Genomic DNA, 20,182 nt, shown 5'->3' with positions numbered 1-20,182 from the left:
TGATAATATTTACCATCCTTTTATCACAACTTATCACAACCAGGACGAAACCTTGGGCAAGTTTCCTTACTCCACACGCCTAATAATAATCCCTCAAAAAACAATAATAAATTGGTCATTTTCAATCCACGACTGTCTGTGGGACACTGTTGTGCGCAATTGGCCGCCGCGTTCTCCCACAAATATACAGTCAATTCACTTTACAGTGTATTCTATGAAGCGCTTTGGGACATCTAGAAGATCAAATGCAAGGATTATTATTATTATTCTTTTGTCTGCAAATGTATGATTTTTAGCACTAGACTTAGAAAGATAAATTTACCATCAGGTTGCAGTGCTACAAAGGTTTGCACTAACAAGCAGAGAATAATTTGCGCTCACTATAAAAGGACAGTAAATGTATTAACAAAGGGTAAATAACCCCTGAATCTCTGGAGGCAGCTCAATGTTAGAATGCTTTGTAAATGAACTGCTTAAAGCGAGAATGCACATACATTATTATGGTTGATTGCTTTTAGGATGGCACACAAAATGCACTTTGCTCATAAAGGCTCTCCCTCGGTAACCACTGAATAACTTCTTACTTCTGGCACAAATAGAGACCAAATTATACCAGACATCAGATTAATCCTTGCTTGAAAATTGACCATCAGAGGTTCTGAGATCCATGAAAAATAAAAATATATTGGAACTTTATGTTGAATTTTGGCTTCTCCAGGTAAAAAGAGGAGGGAAGGAATTTCTACTGCTGCCAAACATGGTGAAAACTCTCATTATAAGTGACTCTTGTAAAAAAATCTTTACACTTAAGAGATTTTAGTGTCACTCAACAACCTTTCACTCAGCTGAAGTGTTGACCTTGAAATCTTAGAAGAGAGAATCTCTCTATTCCAGGGAAGAAAATAGTTATCTCTGCACCATGTACATCAGGTTGAGAACTCTGGGTGTTCATATCAGCAGGAATAAACAGAATAACCCTTATCCTGTCCATCCTCTGGCGAACAAATATAATGGTGTGAATACTTACATCAATAACCATGGCTTGATATACTGCTACTGAAATCAGAGATTGAGAGCATAAATATTCCAGAATGTTGGACCTCTGGTTTATAGCCTCTGTGAACGGCCTTCTGCCACTCTGCCCACCCCCTGGAACTCCATTCCGCAATCCCTCCACTTCGCCACCTCCCTTGCCTCCTTTAAGACTCAGCTCAAGACTCTCCTCTTTGACCGTGCTTTCGATCTCCCTGCTTCCCCACCTGCCCTCCACCCTCCTCGAACCTGATCCCCAGCTTGGGTCCGAAACTCTGTCTGTCCAGTGCCTAGAGAATTCCTCCCGATGTGAAAGGCACTATACAAATGTAATTTTGTTGTTGTTGTACTTTGCAATGATTTGAAAGGTATTCAGTGAGTGTTTTATATCATACTGATGTCTTGCAGAGTCACTAAAATCCAGCAAATGTGAATTCATGCTGCATTATACATCTTAAATGATTCTCCCTAATAATCTTATACAGTCTCAAAACTGGCAGTTTATGTCAATAAATCACCAGAAGGAGGTGATTTCTTTTCAAACTATGCTAAAATTTGTTTAGCAAAGTGACAACATCTTTAAGTTTCCTTAAGTTTTCAAGTTGGGCTAACAACTGAAGATAGTATAAATTACTAACAAATAGGTTACTCCAAACCAAACATCTCACTTGTTGCTGCAAAATTGCAATTTAAAGTAAATCTTTCACCATGGATACCCAGTCCTCTTTATTCATTTTCACCGGAGAAAATCACTGTAAATTAAAATAAAAGCACATTTTATTAGCTCAGTGGTCCTCCTTGGGAGGGAGGTAAACTGAACTGGCTCCAATGTGACCTGCTTGGCAACCGAATGTCTGAATCGAGCCAGCCTTCCATGATGGTGTCGGTAGTCTGGTTCCTGAGCCAGGTAGGTCTGCAGTATTCCAGTGGACTTGATGATGATAAGCACAGCCAGCTTGGCTCACCGGCAGCGCTTGGAAAGGCAGGCCAGTCACTGGGGGAAGGAAATCATGCCTCTCAGCTCCTGTAAACTCTGCAAGCCAACGCCCTAAGGGTAGGTTGGTCCTAGCTGGACAAGAAGCGGGAAAGCTTGCCAGACAGAAATATCAATAGGAAGCTACGCGGTTTTACCTGGTTAGAGTCCAGCAGTACCCCAATGCATATTCTGGACTTCCCAAACCTTAGTTTTTGCCAATCTGCACCTAATATTTTCTGAAATGAGGTAAGCAGGACACATGCCTTCAGGGTGAGAGTGCACATTCCATTACACAAATCTATCTCTGGAACTTACATGTGTAGGTGGAATGCAGTTTGGTTTGGATACTCTTAAGCATGATGATATGTCAGACACCCGGCAGATTCCAAAAAACTAGCTAAGTGCCAAATACATTAGAAAAAATACACATTCGTAACTATATGTAAATGTAAAAGGTGACACTTTATTATTTGATTACTTTCCACTTATTTTCCTACAATAAATTCCAGAAGACACTGACTCATTCTGAGGTCATATTCCATGGTCCCTCAAGTGTCTGACCAAAGTCACCATTCTTCATTTATGGTTCCAGATAATGAATACTGGCAGACTATGGGGGTCATCACCAAATCCTTTCCTAACTTATATCCACATGTATACACTTTCCAGAAGAAAGTGTCTGTATAACAATTGGAAGTGAGATTTTCCCATTATTCTAAAGACTTGAAAGCCAAATCCCATCATCACCATCACCTGTGAGCTGAGGTAACATTACACACATCAGTAATTAAACCTGGGATCTTCCTGGTCTGTGGAACTCAGTTTCACACTGGAGTGCCTTTACCAACTTAGTCACTCAGAGCCCCACTTCCATCTTTCAAGAAAAGAATTGCAATATAATCTGAGGTTTTAGAAACCAAACAATTTGTACACAACAATGCTTCTTCATAATTAGAACCAGCAATGACAAATTTGCTCAATTTTCATAAATAGCACAAATACGTAACTGTAAGTATCACAATCCTGTTTACCAGTTAGTAATAAGTGCTTTTTTTTTTACATTTCGGGTACATTTAGAAAACAAGATATTTAGAGAATTGAGAGGTGAGGAATAAAGTTCAAAATACGACAGCCCAGCAGAACACAATATCCAAAGCACAACTGTTTGATAACATTCTGAGAATTGTTTTTTTCTGTCTAACACAAGATTTTTCAGATTCAAAAAANCAGTAGATATCAGTCCAAATTACCTCAGGAAACAATCTGAACACAGAGGTAGAAGCTAGTGATACAAAGGTAAACAGCATACAACCTGGCAATATTAAAGCCAAGAGTATGATGCAGCCCTCACAATTGGAAACAACAGGAAAACAGCTGTATAAACTTAAGATAAATAAATCTCAGGGGCTGGATAAATTGCATCCAAGGATCTTTAAGGAACTACGAGAGAAAGTTGCGAAACCCCTGCACAAATCTTTCAAAAATCACTGAATACTGGAGAGGTGCCAGGGGACTGAAGAAAGGCAGATGTTACTCCTATTTTTAAGAAAGGTAACAAAAGTGACCCAGGAAACTACAGACCACAATGTCCATTGTAGGTAAAATTATGGAGACTCTTATTAATAATAATAACAATAATCCTTGCATTTGATATAGCGCTTTTCACATCTTCCAGACGTCTCAAAGCACTTCAGAGAATATACTGTAAATTATTAAGGATAAAATCATGGAGCATCTGGACAGAAATAAAATCATAAATGATAGCCAATACGGGTTCATGAAGGGAAGATTTTGCCAATCCAATTTACTGGTTTTCTTGATGGTGTGACAACCACAGGAGGTACTCAAATCAAAAATGTTAAATAAAAACTTCATAAGTATAAATCTGTGGATGTATTATATATCGATTTCAGTAAGGCCTTTGACACAGTTCCTCTTGAGAGGCTGGTATTGAAAGTAAAGAAAGCGGGAATCAGTGGAGGTATATTACAATGGATACACAATTGGTTGACCACAAGAACCCAGAGGGGGGTGGTACAGGGAATGTCATCAGACTGGGAAAATGTTATCAGTGGAGTTCCACAAGGGTCTGCTTTGGGACCTCTATTGTTTAATATTTTTATAAATGATGTGGAACTAGGAGTTGCAAGCACAGTGGCTAAGTTTGCAGATGACACCAAGCTAATGAAGGTGGTAGATTGCGAAGCTAAACAGAATAGGTTACAGGAGGATTTGAACATACTTGGGGATTAGGCAGGTCGGTGGCAGATGAAATTCAATGTGGAGAAATGTAAAGCACTTCACATGGGGCCAAAAAATCCTGAAAAGGACTATCATTCGAACAGAAGCAAAATAATATGTATGGAAAATGAAAAGGACCTGGGGGTCCTGATTGACAATAAATTGAAGCTCTCCTAACAATGCTCTGTGGCAGTGAGTAAAGCAAACCAGATGTTGGGATGTATCAAAAGATCAATATCAAGCCAAAATAGTGGGGTAATTCTGCCATTCTATAAATCGTCAGTGAGACTATACTTAGAATATTGTGTACAGTTCTGGTCACCATAGTACAAAAAGAATACTGGAGAAATTGAGAAGATACAGAGGAGGGCAATCAAAATGATTGAGGGAATGGAAGGACTGGACTATGAGGACTGAAAAAGTAAATTGGGCATGTTCACCCTGGAAAAGAGAAGATTGAGATGCGACATGATTGCTGTCTTTAAGACTCCAAAGGGGCAAAACAATATGAAACATGACAGGCCGTTTCAACTTGTCCAGAATAGTAAAACCAGAGGACACGGCCTGCGATTGAAGGGGGGTAATTTCACAACGAATATATGCAAACACTATTTCAATGAGCGAATAGTGAATCTGTGGAACAGGCTCCCTCGGGAGACAGTTGAAGCAGGAAGTCTTGATTCTTTCAAACACAGATTACAGTTTTCTTTTGGGAAATAATATTATGGAATATAGTACATAGGTAGTTTGGGACATATGTGCATGCGACCGCCAGGAAGGTAGAAGGCAAACTAGATGGACCTTAGTCTTTTTTCATCTAGCATTTCTTATGTTCTTATGTTTTTATGTTCCAACAGGTTGAATTCTTAAAAAGTATACAGAAATACCGGCAAATGCAATGCACAGGAGGTACTCAAATCAAAAATGTTAAGTAAAAACTTGAGCTATAAATCATGCCAATGCAGTGAAAAGAAATGGTCTATTACTGCTAAAGCTGCCAGAGAAACATACCACTTACCAAGGGCTTTGGATGCAAAAAGTGCCATGGAACTTTGAAGTCTGTCTGGTCTAAGTGCCTGAACCACCAGAACCTTTGGAAACAAAGTAAATGATAATAAAAATAACAATAATAATAATAATCCATGCATTTGATATGGCGCTTTTCATGTCTTGTAGACGTCTCAAAGTGCATCATAGAATATACTGTAAAGTGAAATTGATTGTATATTTGTGGGCAAAATGCAGCAGCCAATTGCACATTTAAGTGGTTGAAGATGAACACTTTTTTACAGGCAAACACTCTCAGGAACTCAAAAAAATGCCGAATTTCTCAATTGTGTTCAAATCTGCCACATCCTTTTAGCTGCTTTGCCTCTAGTTTCCCAGTCTTCTAAAAACAAAACCTCCTTGGATGTAATTTCGCTTTTTGTCTTTCCAACACAGTATCTCTTATTTAAAAATTGTTTTTGCTACATACTCTGCAAGGTTAAAAAGAAACATGTTGTATGTGATTTATTTTTTTCAGAAAACGATTGGAAAATATGCCTTTCAATTAACCCTTGTCATTGTGAAACTAAATACAAATTATACTGTTTTCCCTTCCAGCATAAAAAGTTGTTTTTAAAGTGAATTGCTTCTTTAGGAAGAAGACATATAGGTGCTTGAGAATTAAGGTTATTGAGGGTTGAGAAATGGGATTGGAAAGATAAGAACTTCCAAGCTGTCATAGAATAATATAATGTGGAATAAGCTCGCTGCACCAAGCAGTCCAAATAAGCTGCTGTCTTTGTGGATAGAAATCTCCTCAGGTTCCTTCCTGGTTTTATGCAGCTCCAAGTGTTATCCTGCTTCATTTCTTTATTTTAAGTTAAATCAAATTTGTGTTGTACATATTGTTTTAGTAGTTTAGGGTTAATAAAACAGTGATGAAGCTATTCCTCACAGCTTCAAATCACCATCACAGCTTATGAGCTGAACAACCGTAAAATCTTTCAACAGGCTGAGATAAAACCATGTATTTATCTTCAAACCTTTCATTCATTTGCTATATCTACCACATCATTAATATTGCACACAATATTGAAACATACCTGTTGAAAGAGAGTGATTCTTTTACTAATAGATAGTGGAAGATCTTGTTCACAGGTTGAACTTCGAGAGAAAGTGAGCCAAAGATCAGTATCTTCTAGGCAGAGCATCTGGTACAATGCCGGGAAGGTAGTCTACAAAATGAATAGTTACTGTTAGTAAGAGACTTCCTGAAATAATTGAAAACAATTGTGGAGATGCTGTTGATATATATCCTAAACCCACAAAGTAAGCCAAATTTGGGAGCTGAGTCATGTGTGAAGACTCCTTAGGTAAAATGCCACAGGGCTGTTAGTATACAGGTTCCAGTTTAAAAGGAAGAAAACAAGGGGAAAAAAGAGCTAAACATCAAAAGCATTTACATTATCCACCATATGAAGGAAAATGATGAAGACAATTCCTGTGTTGTCATCCTGCTTACACTGATACATTTGCCTTTTAAATCCCCCTCAAGCCCATGTCCCACCTTAATGCTGCAAACTCCTCCAACCCACCCCCTCCATAAACCTGGGCCTGCTGCACGTCTCTCACCCGCACCAGACCAGTATTAGCAGCTGAACTTCTAGGTACTATGCCTTCTCTCTCCAAAACTCGCTCCCTGTTTCTCTGTTTCGCTCTATTGCTTTCTATTTTCAAAACCTTTTTAAAACCTACTTCATTTTTGAAACCTACTGCATTCAGTCACATCCTTCTAAGCCTTTCCCCTTAACCAATGCCCACCTTACTTGAATTTCTATATTATCCCTGTAAAACACTGGGCCACGTTTACCATGTGAGAGGTGCTACATAAGTATAAATTATTATAGAAAAACAAACATTGTGACAAAGTTGAGACAATAAATGTTAGACAGATTTAAATATCGATATTTTATATTTATCCACCAGGTTGTTTCAAAATAATTGCTGTATATAGACCCGAAATATGTTAAACATTTCAGAATAACAATCAAAACATGGGCATTAAAACATTCCACGGTCAATTTAATCTTGTTCTAGTGAGGCACTGAGTGTTTTTAATGGATTTTATTGGTATATAAAATCAGAATGAAAACAACTATTTCCCCAAATAAAAAGGAAGGAAGCTTTAACTTCTCATTAAGACAATTTAGACGTTTTGTCCCAAAAGGTTATGTTAACCTTGGTAAAGGCTTACCGTGATCTTAATACAAAAATGTTGAAAAAAACTCAAAGAAATGTCAAAGGATTATCTCCAGGGCACAGCAGGGCAGGTTCCTGGCTCATCGACAGGACTTTGAGTGGCGGGCTGGTCATTGGGCGCAATATTCTTCCCAATCAACTCCTGTTAACCCTGTAACCGTCGTGGCGGTGGTGTGGCCCTCACATCCAGGGCATCACTTGCCCTATCCTCCTACTCCACCGGCTCGACCTGGTGATCACCTGGGGTCTCAACGTCTGGGATGTCACCAACACTGACAAGGCCATCTCTGACCAACATTTCATCTCCCTCAACTCCAATATCTCTCTCCACACTGCATCCAAACCTACCACCATCTTCTACCGCCCATGGAAGAAGATCCCCCAGCAATCCCGCTCCGCTGCCCTAGAGTCCTCTGAACTCCTCCCCCTCTGACCCACCTCTCGCAACAACCCACTCGCTGCACTCTCTTCTCCACAGCACCCTCTCCACCACACTCGACATCCTTGCCCCCCTCACCACCCGAACTGCCTCCTATTCCCGATCCTCACCCTGGTTCACTAGCCACCTCCGCTCACTTAAGGGCCAGGTGCGGTCTGCCGAACGCACTTGGCTCAAATCCGGCCTATCGGTCCACCGCCACATCTGGCTGGACCTCAGCAAGAGCTACTTCACTGCTCTCGCCTCAGCCAAATCATCCTTCTATTCCAGGTTAATCCTGAAGGCGAAGGGCAACCCCAGGCTCCTGTTCTCCACCACCAACCGCTCATCCACCCTCCCTGCCACACCTCACAGATACTTTCCTCTGACTCTCTCTGAGAGAAAATGCTGGACTTCCTCGAATCCAAAATCGAGGGAATCTGCTCAGCTGCCACTGCCCTCCCAACTTCCACCCCCTCCCTACCCCCACCCCACACAATTACCCATCCGACAATTACCCATCCCTCCTTCCACACCTTTGAACCTGTCACCCCCTCCTCTGTCTTCAACACAGTAACCTCCATGAAGCCCACCACCTGCTCCCTAGACCCCATCCCCACCCCTCTCCTTAAATTACAGCTCCATCTCCTTGCCCCACTACTCGCCGACATCATTAACCTCTTCCTGTCATCTGGCACTGTTCCTTCCCCCCTCAGAACAGCAACTATCACCTCCCACCTTCAAGAAACCTTCCCTCGATCCATCGAGCTATCAGCTACCGGCCCATCTCAAATCTCCCCTTCCTATCCAAGCTCCTTGAGCGAGCCATTGCCTCCCAGCTTTGCTCTTTCCTCTCCTCTCACTCCCTCCATGAATCCCTCCAATCGGGTTTCCGTGCTGTCCACAGCACGGAAACTGCTCTGGTCAAGATCACAAACGACATCCTGACCATGTGTGACCAGGGCTCCCTCTGCCTCCTCGTCCTCCTCGACCTCTCCGCGCCTTTGACACCGTGGACCACTCAATCCTTCTCCACCGTCTCTCCTCCCATCTCAATCTTCAAGATTCTGTCCTTGACTGGTTCAGGTCCTACCTTTCACACCGCCTCCACTCCATCGCGGCAAACGGCTTCTCCCCCAGCCCCCGCACCATCTCATGCAGTGTTCCTCAGGGCTCTGTCCTCGGTCCCCTCCTCTTCACCCTCTACATGCTCCCCTTTGGTGACATCATCCGCAGACATGGGGTAAATTTCCACATGTATGCGGATGACACCCAACTCTACCTCTCTGCTTCCAACCTGAACTCCAGGACTACTGGCGTCCTGACCGACTGTCTGCCCGACATCAAGTCCTGAACGAGAGCCAACTTTCTCCAACTCAACATCAGCAAGACTGAGGCCCTCCTGATTGGCTCGTGCCAGCGCCTCCGCACCTCAGGCGCTGGCAGCATCAGCCTCCATGGCTGCACACTCAACCTCACTAAGCCAGTCAGGAACCTGGGTATCTTGTTTGACCCTGAACTGTCCTTTCTTCCCCACATCCGCGCCATGACCGGCACTGCCTATCACCACCTCTGCAACATTGCCAGACTCAGCCACTGCCTCACCCCTCAGGCTGCCGAATCCCTCACCCACACGTTCATCACATCAAGGCTCGATTACGGGAACTCCCTCCTCATCGGCCTTCCCAACTCTTCCCTTCACAAGCTGCAGATCATCCAAAACTCTGCAGCCTGTGTACTCTCATGCACCAGGCTCTGTGAGCCCATCACTCCCACCCTCGCCTGACTCCACTGGCTCCCCATTCCCCAGAGGATCGAGTTCACCTTTAAGACCAACCATGGCCTTGCCCCCTCCTACCTCTCTGACCTGCTGACTCCCTACCAACCTGCCCGCTCCCTCCGTTCATCGGGCTCCGGCCTGCTCCATGTCTCCCACCCATCCCGCCCTACCATCGGTGGCCGGGCTTTCAGCCTCTCTGCCCCTACACTCTGGAACTCCAACCCACAGTCCCTTCACCTCGCTTCCTCTCTTGCCTTCTTCAAGGCCGGTCTCAAGACCCTTCTCTTCAACCGTGCCTTTGGTCTCCCTCCCACCTTTCTACCTTTCCTCACCTCTACACCATCCTTTCCCCATGCTCGGGCCCCGACACCTGATTGTTCAGCGATTTGGGATGTCCTCCCCACGTGAAAGGCACTCTATAAATGTAATTTTGTTATTGTTGTTGCAAGCCAAAGCTTAGGGTGGTCTTAGCTGGACAAAGGAGTGGGAGCTTGGCAGACAGTGCTTTCAATTTCTATGTGATTTTAGCTGGTTAAAACTCCAGCATTACCCCAACCCACACTCTGGGATCCCCAAGCCATGGCTCTTGCCAATGTGCGCTTAATACTCTCCAGAATTTGGTAAGCAGGATACATCCTTTCAGGGAGAGTGTTCACTCCAATACACAGGAATTTCTGTGTGTAAGTGAGAAGCATTGAACTCTCACTTTGGTTTAGTTACTCTTAAACTGGTGATGGGTTATCACATGTGTCAGATTACGCAGTTGACCCAAATCAAATCTTGATGCCAAAATCCTCAAACTGAAGACACAGAGATGCCACTAATTTACAATTGCAATAGCACATTTTAAAAGTTCCATGTTAAAATTACTGCATAGAAGAACTTTTAGAGGAACAATTTAAAAATGTACCTTCAAAACTGCTAATATTCCAACTCTCTCTTGATTGATCCATGATGGAATTGATTCACGTACTGATTTCTGACTATCCTGCAAACAGAGAAGAATTAAACCAAGAGTTTGCTTTAGATTTAATGTCTGAAAGCAGTAAGATAGAAAACCGGAAGGCATGTACAAATTGATAATTACATGGGCTTTGCCAGTCAAAGGGGTGCAGTGCTGGTGACTATCAATTCAGGTTACTGAGAGAAACAACAGAACAATGTGCAGAAACTGTCCTGGCTGGGCAAGAGTTCTTCAGTTTATGTAGTGAAAGTGTATGAGTGGGTATGCATTAGAGTTATGGTGGCCAGCCTTTATGGTCAGCTAACAAAATACATTTTCTTGATTAAATATTTTTTGACTTATGCCGTAAAAACTGAAAACACACAACCGATCAAACACGATCCCTAGACTTGTGCGAATGTTCGTGGCCCATTTCTTAACAGTCAAGTGGGCCATTTCCGGCCCGCGGGCTGCAGGCTGGCCACCACTGCGTTCGAGGATGGAGGAATGTGGTTATGCTAGTTAAGAACCATTTAAGATAGTTCAACAATACTTTTAAATGTCACTGATAGGATACTTGAGGTACAATTATTTTGCACTATTAGTCTGGCGCTTACAGCAAAACTCTTGGGCTGTTTTTGTTCACTAAAGGATTTCAGCTCTCAAACAGAAGAACACTAAAAGCTCTCTAAATTCAGCTATCAGATTCCAACCAAAGGAAAATTAGATCTGTAAGGTTCTATCGATTCTACTCAAGAAATATTGATTATTTAAATTAATTAAAAACTAAAAAGGCAGAAACGTAGAAAGGTACTTACTGATTTTCGAACCATGTCTCCCACAATTAAACCAGTAAATGCATCCCATTCCTAATAAGGAACAAATTAATGTTTAAAGATTTAACTGTATTTTGTCTCTTTTCTGGGTATAGATAACTGCAATTTATTTTTTCCCATGATAAACAATTAGATTGGGCTGAATTAATTTGAGTAGATGCAGTTGTGGAGTCCTGTAGCTCAGTGGTTAGAGCATTCGCTTTGCAAGCGAGAGACCTGAGTTCAATTCCAGGCAGGGCGAAACCTTGGGCAAGTTTCCTTACTCCACACGCCTAATAATAATCCCTCCAAAAACCAAAAACATTAATAAAATTGGTCATTTTCAATCTACGACTGTTTGTGGGACATTGCTGTGCGCAATTGGCTGCCGCGTTTGCCCACAAATATACAGTCATTCACTTTACAGTGTGTTCTGTGAAGCGCTTTGGGACATCCTCCCGACGTGAAAAGCGCTATATCAAATGCAAGGATTATTATTATTATTATACTATCCCAAGATGGTTCAGCAATATTAATGTTAGTATTTTAATATTAGTATATGCTAATTTATCTCAACTGTGTATAGCCATTATTCCAAGCTGTGGACTCCTGTGGCTAAGTGGTTAGAGCACTTGTCTCGCAAGGGGGAGACGTGGGTTTGATTCCCGGCAGGGCGAAGCCTTGGGCAAGTTTCCTTACTCCACAAGCCTGATAATAATCCCTCAAGAAAAATAAATAAATAAAATAAGAATTTGATCACTCAATCCATGACTGTTTGTGCACTGCGTACACTGCTGTACGCACTTTACAGTATATTCTGTGAAGCGCTTTGAGACGTCTAGAGACGTCCAGAAGACGTGAAAAGCGTTATATGAAATGCAAGGATTATTATTATATGTTATTATTTATTATAAGTTGGACACCCAAGACATTGAGGTTCCACTGTCTAAGTGAAAATATTCAATAAGAAAATCTGCAGAATTAGAGCAAGTGCAAAATATTACAAATTATATTTCTTTAAAACCTTTTTATTTCCCTATCATCATGAAAACCAACAAAACGGTACCATTAAAACAATAGATTGTATGCCTTACATTTTCTTGGAAGAGCTCTGGGTGCATTCCACGAACAAAATGCAATGCAAACATAAGTTGATCAGCCTGCAAGAATCAAAAGAAAAACTATTACAGCAAAATACAGATATTTTTATTCTTCAGTTTTTTTGTTTATTGTAATCATTCAAAACAATAGCTACCAATAATCATTAAGAATGAATAAAATTACCTGCTTTTTTTTAAAGCATCTATAACATTGAAATTTCTGAAAGCTCTTCACAGTAATTGCTGTCATGTGTGGAGATTGTTTGTTAGGGGCAAACACAGCAGCTATACAGCAAAGTATAATGTTTGAGAATTGTTTTCAAAAGTTTTATAGGTTTCATCGATTAGTGTATCAGAAATAATACAAATGGAATATTGAACACTGCTGAAACGTGGTATACTAGACACGCATTATCCACCAATGCATTATTAACAAACTAAAACATTAGGTACAAATCACTAATACTGTTAGTAGAAATGGCAGAATCCACTTAATAGTAAACGCAAATATAAAAAATTCTCATTGTAATGAAACATTCCTACATCTCAAGCTGTTTACCACACTATTGCTTCAAATGACACATTTTTTTAATGGTGACAATCTGAATTCTTTAAGGAGCAGTCTAATGTCTCAACAGGATCAGTAAAAATGATAAACTGAGCACAGAACAATTTAATCAATTACTTTAGAAATGGAAAATAGTCATCCCAATACCTATCTGCAAGATACCTGCAAGTTTCAGCCAGTTTTCATTCAGAAGCAGAGTACCCACAGTGATCTTTGAAAACTGTATCAGCACCAAGATTATAAACAGTTCAGACTATGCTGATTGACCAAATGTAAGTGCAATTTCCATTCCAAACTGTTAATCGCTGATACAGGCAACTGTTGATATAATGAATTATAGATAATATCGATTTTGGATTAGGAGTAGCATTTATAGTATTGATTTATCAATACAGGATAATGAATCAGTATAATTGGGTTTTAGAATTAAGGATTCAGTCAAGCAATGCATAATACTTTTCAAAATAATTCACCTTTAAACTCAATGTTTCACCTTTTCAGAACCATATTATACAGTATTATAAAGCAAAGAGGTGCAACTGATCATTAATGCAATATCAGCACAACCCAACTCATTCTGTCTGCACAGGATTATCAAAAGAGATTACTTCTTCATTGATTTTTCATGATCAAAAGCATGCTTTTTAAAATGAAAAATAAAATACTACTGGAAAAAGCTTAATAAAATTGCTGCACATTTTTTCCTGTAATTCTTAGTTGATGTAATGATTGGCAGTCAATTATATCAGCAATTAGATGTTACACCACCACTAGCTCACAGTATGATTAAAGAATTGACATCATTTTAGCAGATTTCCAAACCTGGAGATGCTATTTTGTTTAACATCTTCATAAATGACCTGGAGCTGGAAATCACAAGCACAGAGGCTAAATGTGCAGATGACAAGAAAGAAGGTGGTAAACTGCAAAGATGAATAGGATAGGTTACAGTGGGACTTGAACATACTTGGTAATTGGGCAGATCGATGGCAGATGAAATTTATTGTAGAGAAATGCAAAGTGCTTCACATGGGGACAAAAAATCCAGAAAGGGACTATTATTTAAATGGAAAGAAAATAATCTATACGGAAATACAAAGGGAATCCTGATTGATAATAAATTGAAGCTATCCCAACAGTGCTCGGTAGCAGTGAGTATGGCATCCAGATGCTGGGCTGTATTAAGCAATAGTGGGATAACCCTGCCACTTTATAAATTATTGGTGTGACCACTCTTGGGAATACTGTGTGCAGTTCTGGTCACTGCAATATGAAAAAGGATATTGCAGCAATTCAGAAGATACAGAGGAGGGCAACCAAAATGATTGAGGGAATGAAGGGACTGGACTACGAGGAGCAATTAGATAAACTGGGCATGTTCACACTGGAGGCTAAGGTCTGATATGATTACAAGTTTTAAGATTCTGAAGGGAATAGATAATGTAGACCATGATAAGCTGCTTTATCTTGTACTGAACAGTAGAACCAGAGGATCCGCCCTGTGATTGAAGGATGGTAAATTCAGAACAAAGCTGAGGAAACCTGCAGTGAAAGAGTAGTAAACATATGGACAAGGCTCCCTCGGGAGACAGTGGAAGCAGAAATTGTTGTTTGTTTCAAGAATAAATTAGGTAGATTTCTGCTGGAAAATAATCTCTGTCCTCCCTGCTCCAACTCCACGCCCTGCTTTTTTCTTGTCACTCATAACTGTCTCAGTGCCTTCACTTTGTCTCTTCCAATTGTTTCTCCTCCTCCTCCCCCCACCCCACAGTCACATGCAGCATTCTTTAGGGTTGTATCATGGTCCTCTCCTTTTCACCACCTATACGCTGACATTTGGAGACATCATCCACAATCATGGGGTCCATTTCCACACATAAACAGGTGACGCCAATCTCTGCTCTCTCTTTCTCATCTTTCGACTCCAATCTCTCTGTTTTCACCTTCAACTCCTAGACCAACTAGTATGTATCATCCAGGTGGGTCGGGGCGGGTTGTGTTAAACCCCTGGTTCCTGAGTTGGGTGGGTCCGTAGAACTCCAAGGTACTGTTGATGACAAACCGGCCAGCCTAGAACTTGAGTGGGAAGCAGAGAGGGCAAAGATTCTCTCATGCCAGGCTCCACTAGCCTATCACTCGCATCCTCATCAGGTTCCAATGGATCCCCTTCCCCCAGTGGATCAAATTCAATATCCTGTTCCTTACATTCAAAAATCCCTCCATGGCCTCACTCCATGTTATATAAATACAATTTGTTGTTGTATCGTATTTCTATATTCCTATCCCTGCATCCTTACTGATTCGGCTGCTCTCTCTACTTAGCAAACACTGGCCAGCTTCATGTCCCCCGTCTGATGTGCCCCATCATCAGTGGTCAAGTTTTCAGCCATTCTATCCCCGCTCTCCCTCCCAGAATCTCTTTGCCTCGCCTTCTCCTGCTCCAATTTAAATGCTCACCTTAAGACCTAGCTCGTTGACCACACTCGTTGTCCCTATTTCTCCCAGATCAGAATCCAAGTCAGCTTTGTGAAGTCCCTTTGAGAATTTGGCTTGACTAAACTGTGTGTTCTCTCCATGTGAGTTATGTTTTTTTTTAAATAGACTCCCCAAGTACAAAATTAATTACCAAAAACGTCTGCCCTAAAATTAAAGAAAATAAGGATACTTCATAGTTGGGTGGAGTTGACAGAATCATGTTTGTTAGTTTTTCATATATCTGAAAGAGATTCTGACTAAACTAACAAAAGATCATGGTCACATTTTCTGCATGGACAATCAAAGGGATCAGCAGCCCAAAGACACTATTGATATTGATAACTATTTGTGAATGAATGTTTTGAAATTCATGCCCATAAAACTAAGAGTTGGCACTTGCCTACTGAACAGTCAAAGTGATTACAATCTCTTATAACTAATTATAGCCATGTGCTAAACCTCTATTTATCAAAGACTGCAGATTATAAGGAAAGACCATTCAATATGTAAATCTAAGACAACAAAGCAGAAATAATAGACTAAGAGTGCCAGAAATTCAGCTTCTTTAATAACAAGTGTGGTTGATTGCTGTGTGTAAATTGGATATTGGGTTCTCCTACAAAATACAGTCATTGCCCTTTACAGAAAATCCTGTGAAGTGATCTGAAACATCCTCCAGATGTGAAAGACACTATATCAAATATGCAAAGATTATTATTTATTATTATAAAGCTTAAAAAAATTAGATAATAATTTTTACAGTTTATATATAAAAAATATAGGCCCTAAAGCTGTGTAAAACTAGCAAACAACAACAAGGGAGAAGGGGAAAAGAACTGAAGGAAAGGAGAGGATGCTAATTTCATGGTAAAATCAATTCTCATGTTCCAGAGCATATGTGCACATAAATATAAAATCTCTTTTTTGCACAGATGAGTTGTCCTCTTTATCTAGCTCCATCCACTAACATCTATTACTATTTCTGTGGGAACTGAGAAGGCATCAGGGAATGAGTATTCCTCTAGAAAAAACAGAGATACTAACCTTGTCCATCCCAATTCCTTAACATCCCAGAACCTTATATAGGAAATAATGTGTTTGTTAAAGAGGCCATGAATAAAGGGAGTTCTGGGAATACTCAGATGTACACTGCCATGGGTTAGGTACAGTTGGTGGAGCAGGTGGTGTTTCTAGTTAGATTATTTACATTGGTTTGGGAGCAAATTTGCAACCATCCCATTTGTTGCTTCAAGATGCAAGCATCCAAGACATATATGTATGGCATGTATGTAAGCCAGCATCATTAATTCTGTTCCACGTCAGTCTTTCAAGGCTAGAAACGTACACTGTGGACACTTAGCTCGTGTCCTCTCCCGCACTAGGCGCCATGACCCCATCACATCCACCCTCGTCCAGCTCCACTGGCTCCCCATCCCTCAAAGGATCAAATTCAAAATCCTCATCCTCACCTTCACGGCCCTCCACAGCCTTGCCCCTTCCTACCTCTCCATGCTGCTATACCCTTATCAACCTGTCCGTCCCTCCAGCCTGCTCCATATCCCCCACCTAGCCCACCCCACCATCGGCAGTCGAGCCTTCAGCTTCTCTGCCCCTCTCAAACTCCATCCAACATTCCCTTTGCCTCGCTCCCTCCCTCGCCTCCTTCAGACATGCCTCAAGACGCTCCTCGTCGGCCACCTTCCTTCCCTCTCTGCCCTCCACTTTCCCTGATCTCAGCCCCAGCTTGGGTCCAAATTCCTAATCCCTGACTGCTCAACTCCTTGAGATGACCTCCCGATGTGAAAGGCGCTTTACAAATGTAATTTTGTATTGAAATTTTGTATTGTATTCAGCATGCTCATCTCCAGAATGAAACTGATTCTAGAATTTCCAGGCACATTTATTGACTTCTCCCCTTAACAAAATTCATGTAAAGGGTGTTCTTACTTTGTACCAGTTGTAAATGTGCAAAACGATTTTCCTAAACATTACACTTTTATGCATTTGTTTTGTTTGCATTCAGAAAAACTTACCAGTATATAATGTGATGCAAACTATGTTCAAATCACCTGCCAATGTTCCACTTTTTGATGCGCATGCAATCAAAAGGCAATGGAACAGACTCAGGCATTTGGGATATTTTAAGCAAGTAAATGTAAGGGTGTAAATTGCACAATAAGTTAAGCCGCGTTCTAATAAAAAGATGTACAACAATAATAAATTGCATTTATATAGCATCCTTCCAGTAGGGTAACATCTCAAAATGCTTAAAGGGGGATTCCCTATTTTTTTAAGCTGGAGATAGTACCGACAACACACATTACAAACATTGATTTTAGGAAGTCTTTGTTTTGCAAGGTCAATATGCAGTTTACATGGTGTGCATACGAGAGCATTTTGAATATATTAATATCTTACTTTACACTATACATTAATATCTTTCCAGTCCTTACCAAACTCCACTGGCTCCCTGTCACAGAGCGAACGACTTCAAGATCCTCACTCTAGTGTTTAAATTCCTTCATTCCTTGGCACCCCCCTATCTCACTGACCTCCTCTCTCAACAACAACAACTTGCACTTATATAGCACCCTCCACGCCAAGCGGTGTCTCAGAGCATTTCAAACTCCATCTCCCCACAACAGTACCCGCTGTTACTTTCCCCAGTGGATTTGTATACAATTTGATTTGCTTGGAACAGTATGCTTAAGGGTAACTGTATATTTGTTATTGTTAAGTGACAGGAATTCACATTTTTAATCATCCTGTTAAACCTAAATGCCGTTTGATTGTACTTTCATGGCTATTTCATTTTTGGTGATTTTGGTTTTGTATTCACTATGATATAACAGCAATAGCGCCTTAATTCAAATTAAAGTCAAACATTTATTATGTTACATTATTCTTGTGGTTGACACAGCTCTATTAAGTGACTTTCCCTTTCAAATTCCACAAAACGGTTTCTCGCAGCCCCCAGCTAAAATGAGCAGAATTATAATATGCACAAGCCATTCATCAGATTTCACTTCTGCTGAATGTCCTGTTTCAGTGCACCTGCCGCAGTTCGCAATTTGCTGGTGTGGCAGAAATCATACACACAGGCTGTGAGGAAATTGCAATTCTCGGAGAGATAGCAGTGTGTTGTAAAGACAAAGTAAAGCAATCATTAACATTTCATGACACTCACTTCGAAAATTATATTAAAAAAAGCCTGAAGTACCGAAATTGCAAGTTAATTCAAATTACAGTTAATGTTTCACGAAGATTTGTTTCATCATAGACTTGTGAACGAGCTCACATTAAAAAAAACAGAGAATGTGGAATATGACAGCTGTTCCAAATAGTAATTCACTGATTTTGACACATTCATTAAAATGAAAAGCTAGGACCCTCACTTAAGACCTCTTAGGTCCCATTAACTCCTACTCGTGAATTGCTCGTAATATAATAGCATTCAAAGTTATTTTGATGTCTCAAGGCCTTAGAACTTGCAGAATTCAACACTGGTTGCCATTGGATATATACTGCAGTATTAGCTGAAACAATCAATCAAAATATAAACAGTTTATTTCCTGTCCGGCGCATTGCACTGCGAGTGTTTTGCTGATAGCTCCCTACAGTAATTAAACAGTAATTAATGCTCCCAGAGAATTTATATTAAAGTAAACATCTGAAATCACTGAAATGCACTGATTCATATCAATAGAAAAGAAAGATATAGTCCCACAATATTAGCTATTAATCCAAAATCACAGATCCACTGACAACCTAAACAACTTGGAACAGATTACTGTTAAATTGGATATTTAAAGTTAAAATAATTAAGAAGTGTAAAATTCAAAAAACATTCAAAATTATGCAGAGAAAGTGAAGATAAGTTGTGAATTATTTGCAGAATTAGAATGTGGGCATTATTATGTGCTACATGCAAATACACGGAAAGAGGCAATTATAGGTGCCCTCAATTATATAATTATGTAATAGATTGGATGTTAATTACTTTATAAAGGGTCCTCTGTGAAAATGCTTATCCACATAGTTCCTAATAGATTCATTCAATTGACTGTACTGAGGGAGATTTATGTTTCCAGTATTGGAAAGCTGAATGGTTGTTGCTGCAAAGTTGATAGAGCCAAATACCTATTTTCTCAAGTATTTTCCAAACCCACTATCGCACTCTATTAAATAAGCATTAAACTACATTGCAATATAAATCTTATAAGTCTCAACACTCTGGTACTTCAAGTTAGTTTTCAAATTTCATATGTATGGTTTCTTTGCCTTCTATTAGCCCACAAAAACACAATCAGACCATTTTGCAGTATATACTGTGAATTGCTATGAGGTATCCTCCCAACATGAAAGGTGCTGTACCAATTGTAAGGATTATTATAGGATTGTTATTATTCTCTGTCATGCTGCTGAAAGGGGAGTTCAAAATGACTGCTAAAGATACAATATATACCAAGCAAATTCTAACTTACAATCGCTTACATATTTCAAACTTTTAAAATGATCACATACATAATCTAATTATCTCAATGTAATCTCAAAATGAAAAGATGTAAACTGTGAAAATATGATTCGT

The 20,182-nt window shown here is 40.3% G+C and overlaps 1 protein-coding gene across 1 annotated transcript in view; it reads right to left on the bottom strand.

Annotated features, from left to right (window-relative positions):
- LOC103185779 (cytoplasmic dynein 2 heavy chain 1) overlaps nucleotides 1-20,182 on the bottom strand; it is a 311,776-nt gene that overhangs the window by 140,356 nt on the left and 151,238 nt on the right. Inside the window, exons 72-76 of the mRNA XM_042334736.1 lie at nucleotides 12,546-12,611; nucleotides 11,455-11,505; nucleotides 10,604-10,681; nucleotides 6,340-6,471; nucleotides 5,268-5,340 (exon numbers count right to left, since the gene is read on the bottom strand). Of these exons, the coding sequence (XP_042190670.1) occupies nucleotides 5,268-5,340; nucleotides 6,340-6,471; nucleotides 10,604-10,681; nucleotides 11,455-11,505; nucleotides 12,546-12,611 (400 nt within the window). The remainder of the gene's footprint in view (nucleotides 1-5,267; nucleotides 5,341-6,339; nucleotides 6,472-10,603; nucleotides 10,682-11,454; nucleotides 11,506-12,545; nucleotides 12,612-20,182) is intronic.

This window comes from Callorhinchus milii, unplaced genomic scaffold (genome assembly GCF_018977255.1).
Source record: "Callorhinchus milii isolate IMCB2004 unplaced genomic scaffold, IMCB_Cmil_1.0 Scaffold4, whole genome shotgun sequence".
In the NCBI taxonomy this organism is placed as follows: Eukaryota; Metazoa; Chordata; class Chondrichthyes; order Chimaeriformes; family Callorhinchidae; genus Callorhinchus; species Callorhinchus milii.
The sequence above is the reverse complement of the archived record's forward strand: the minus strand, read 5'-3'. Positions and strand labels throughout refer to the sequence as shown.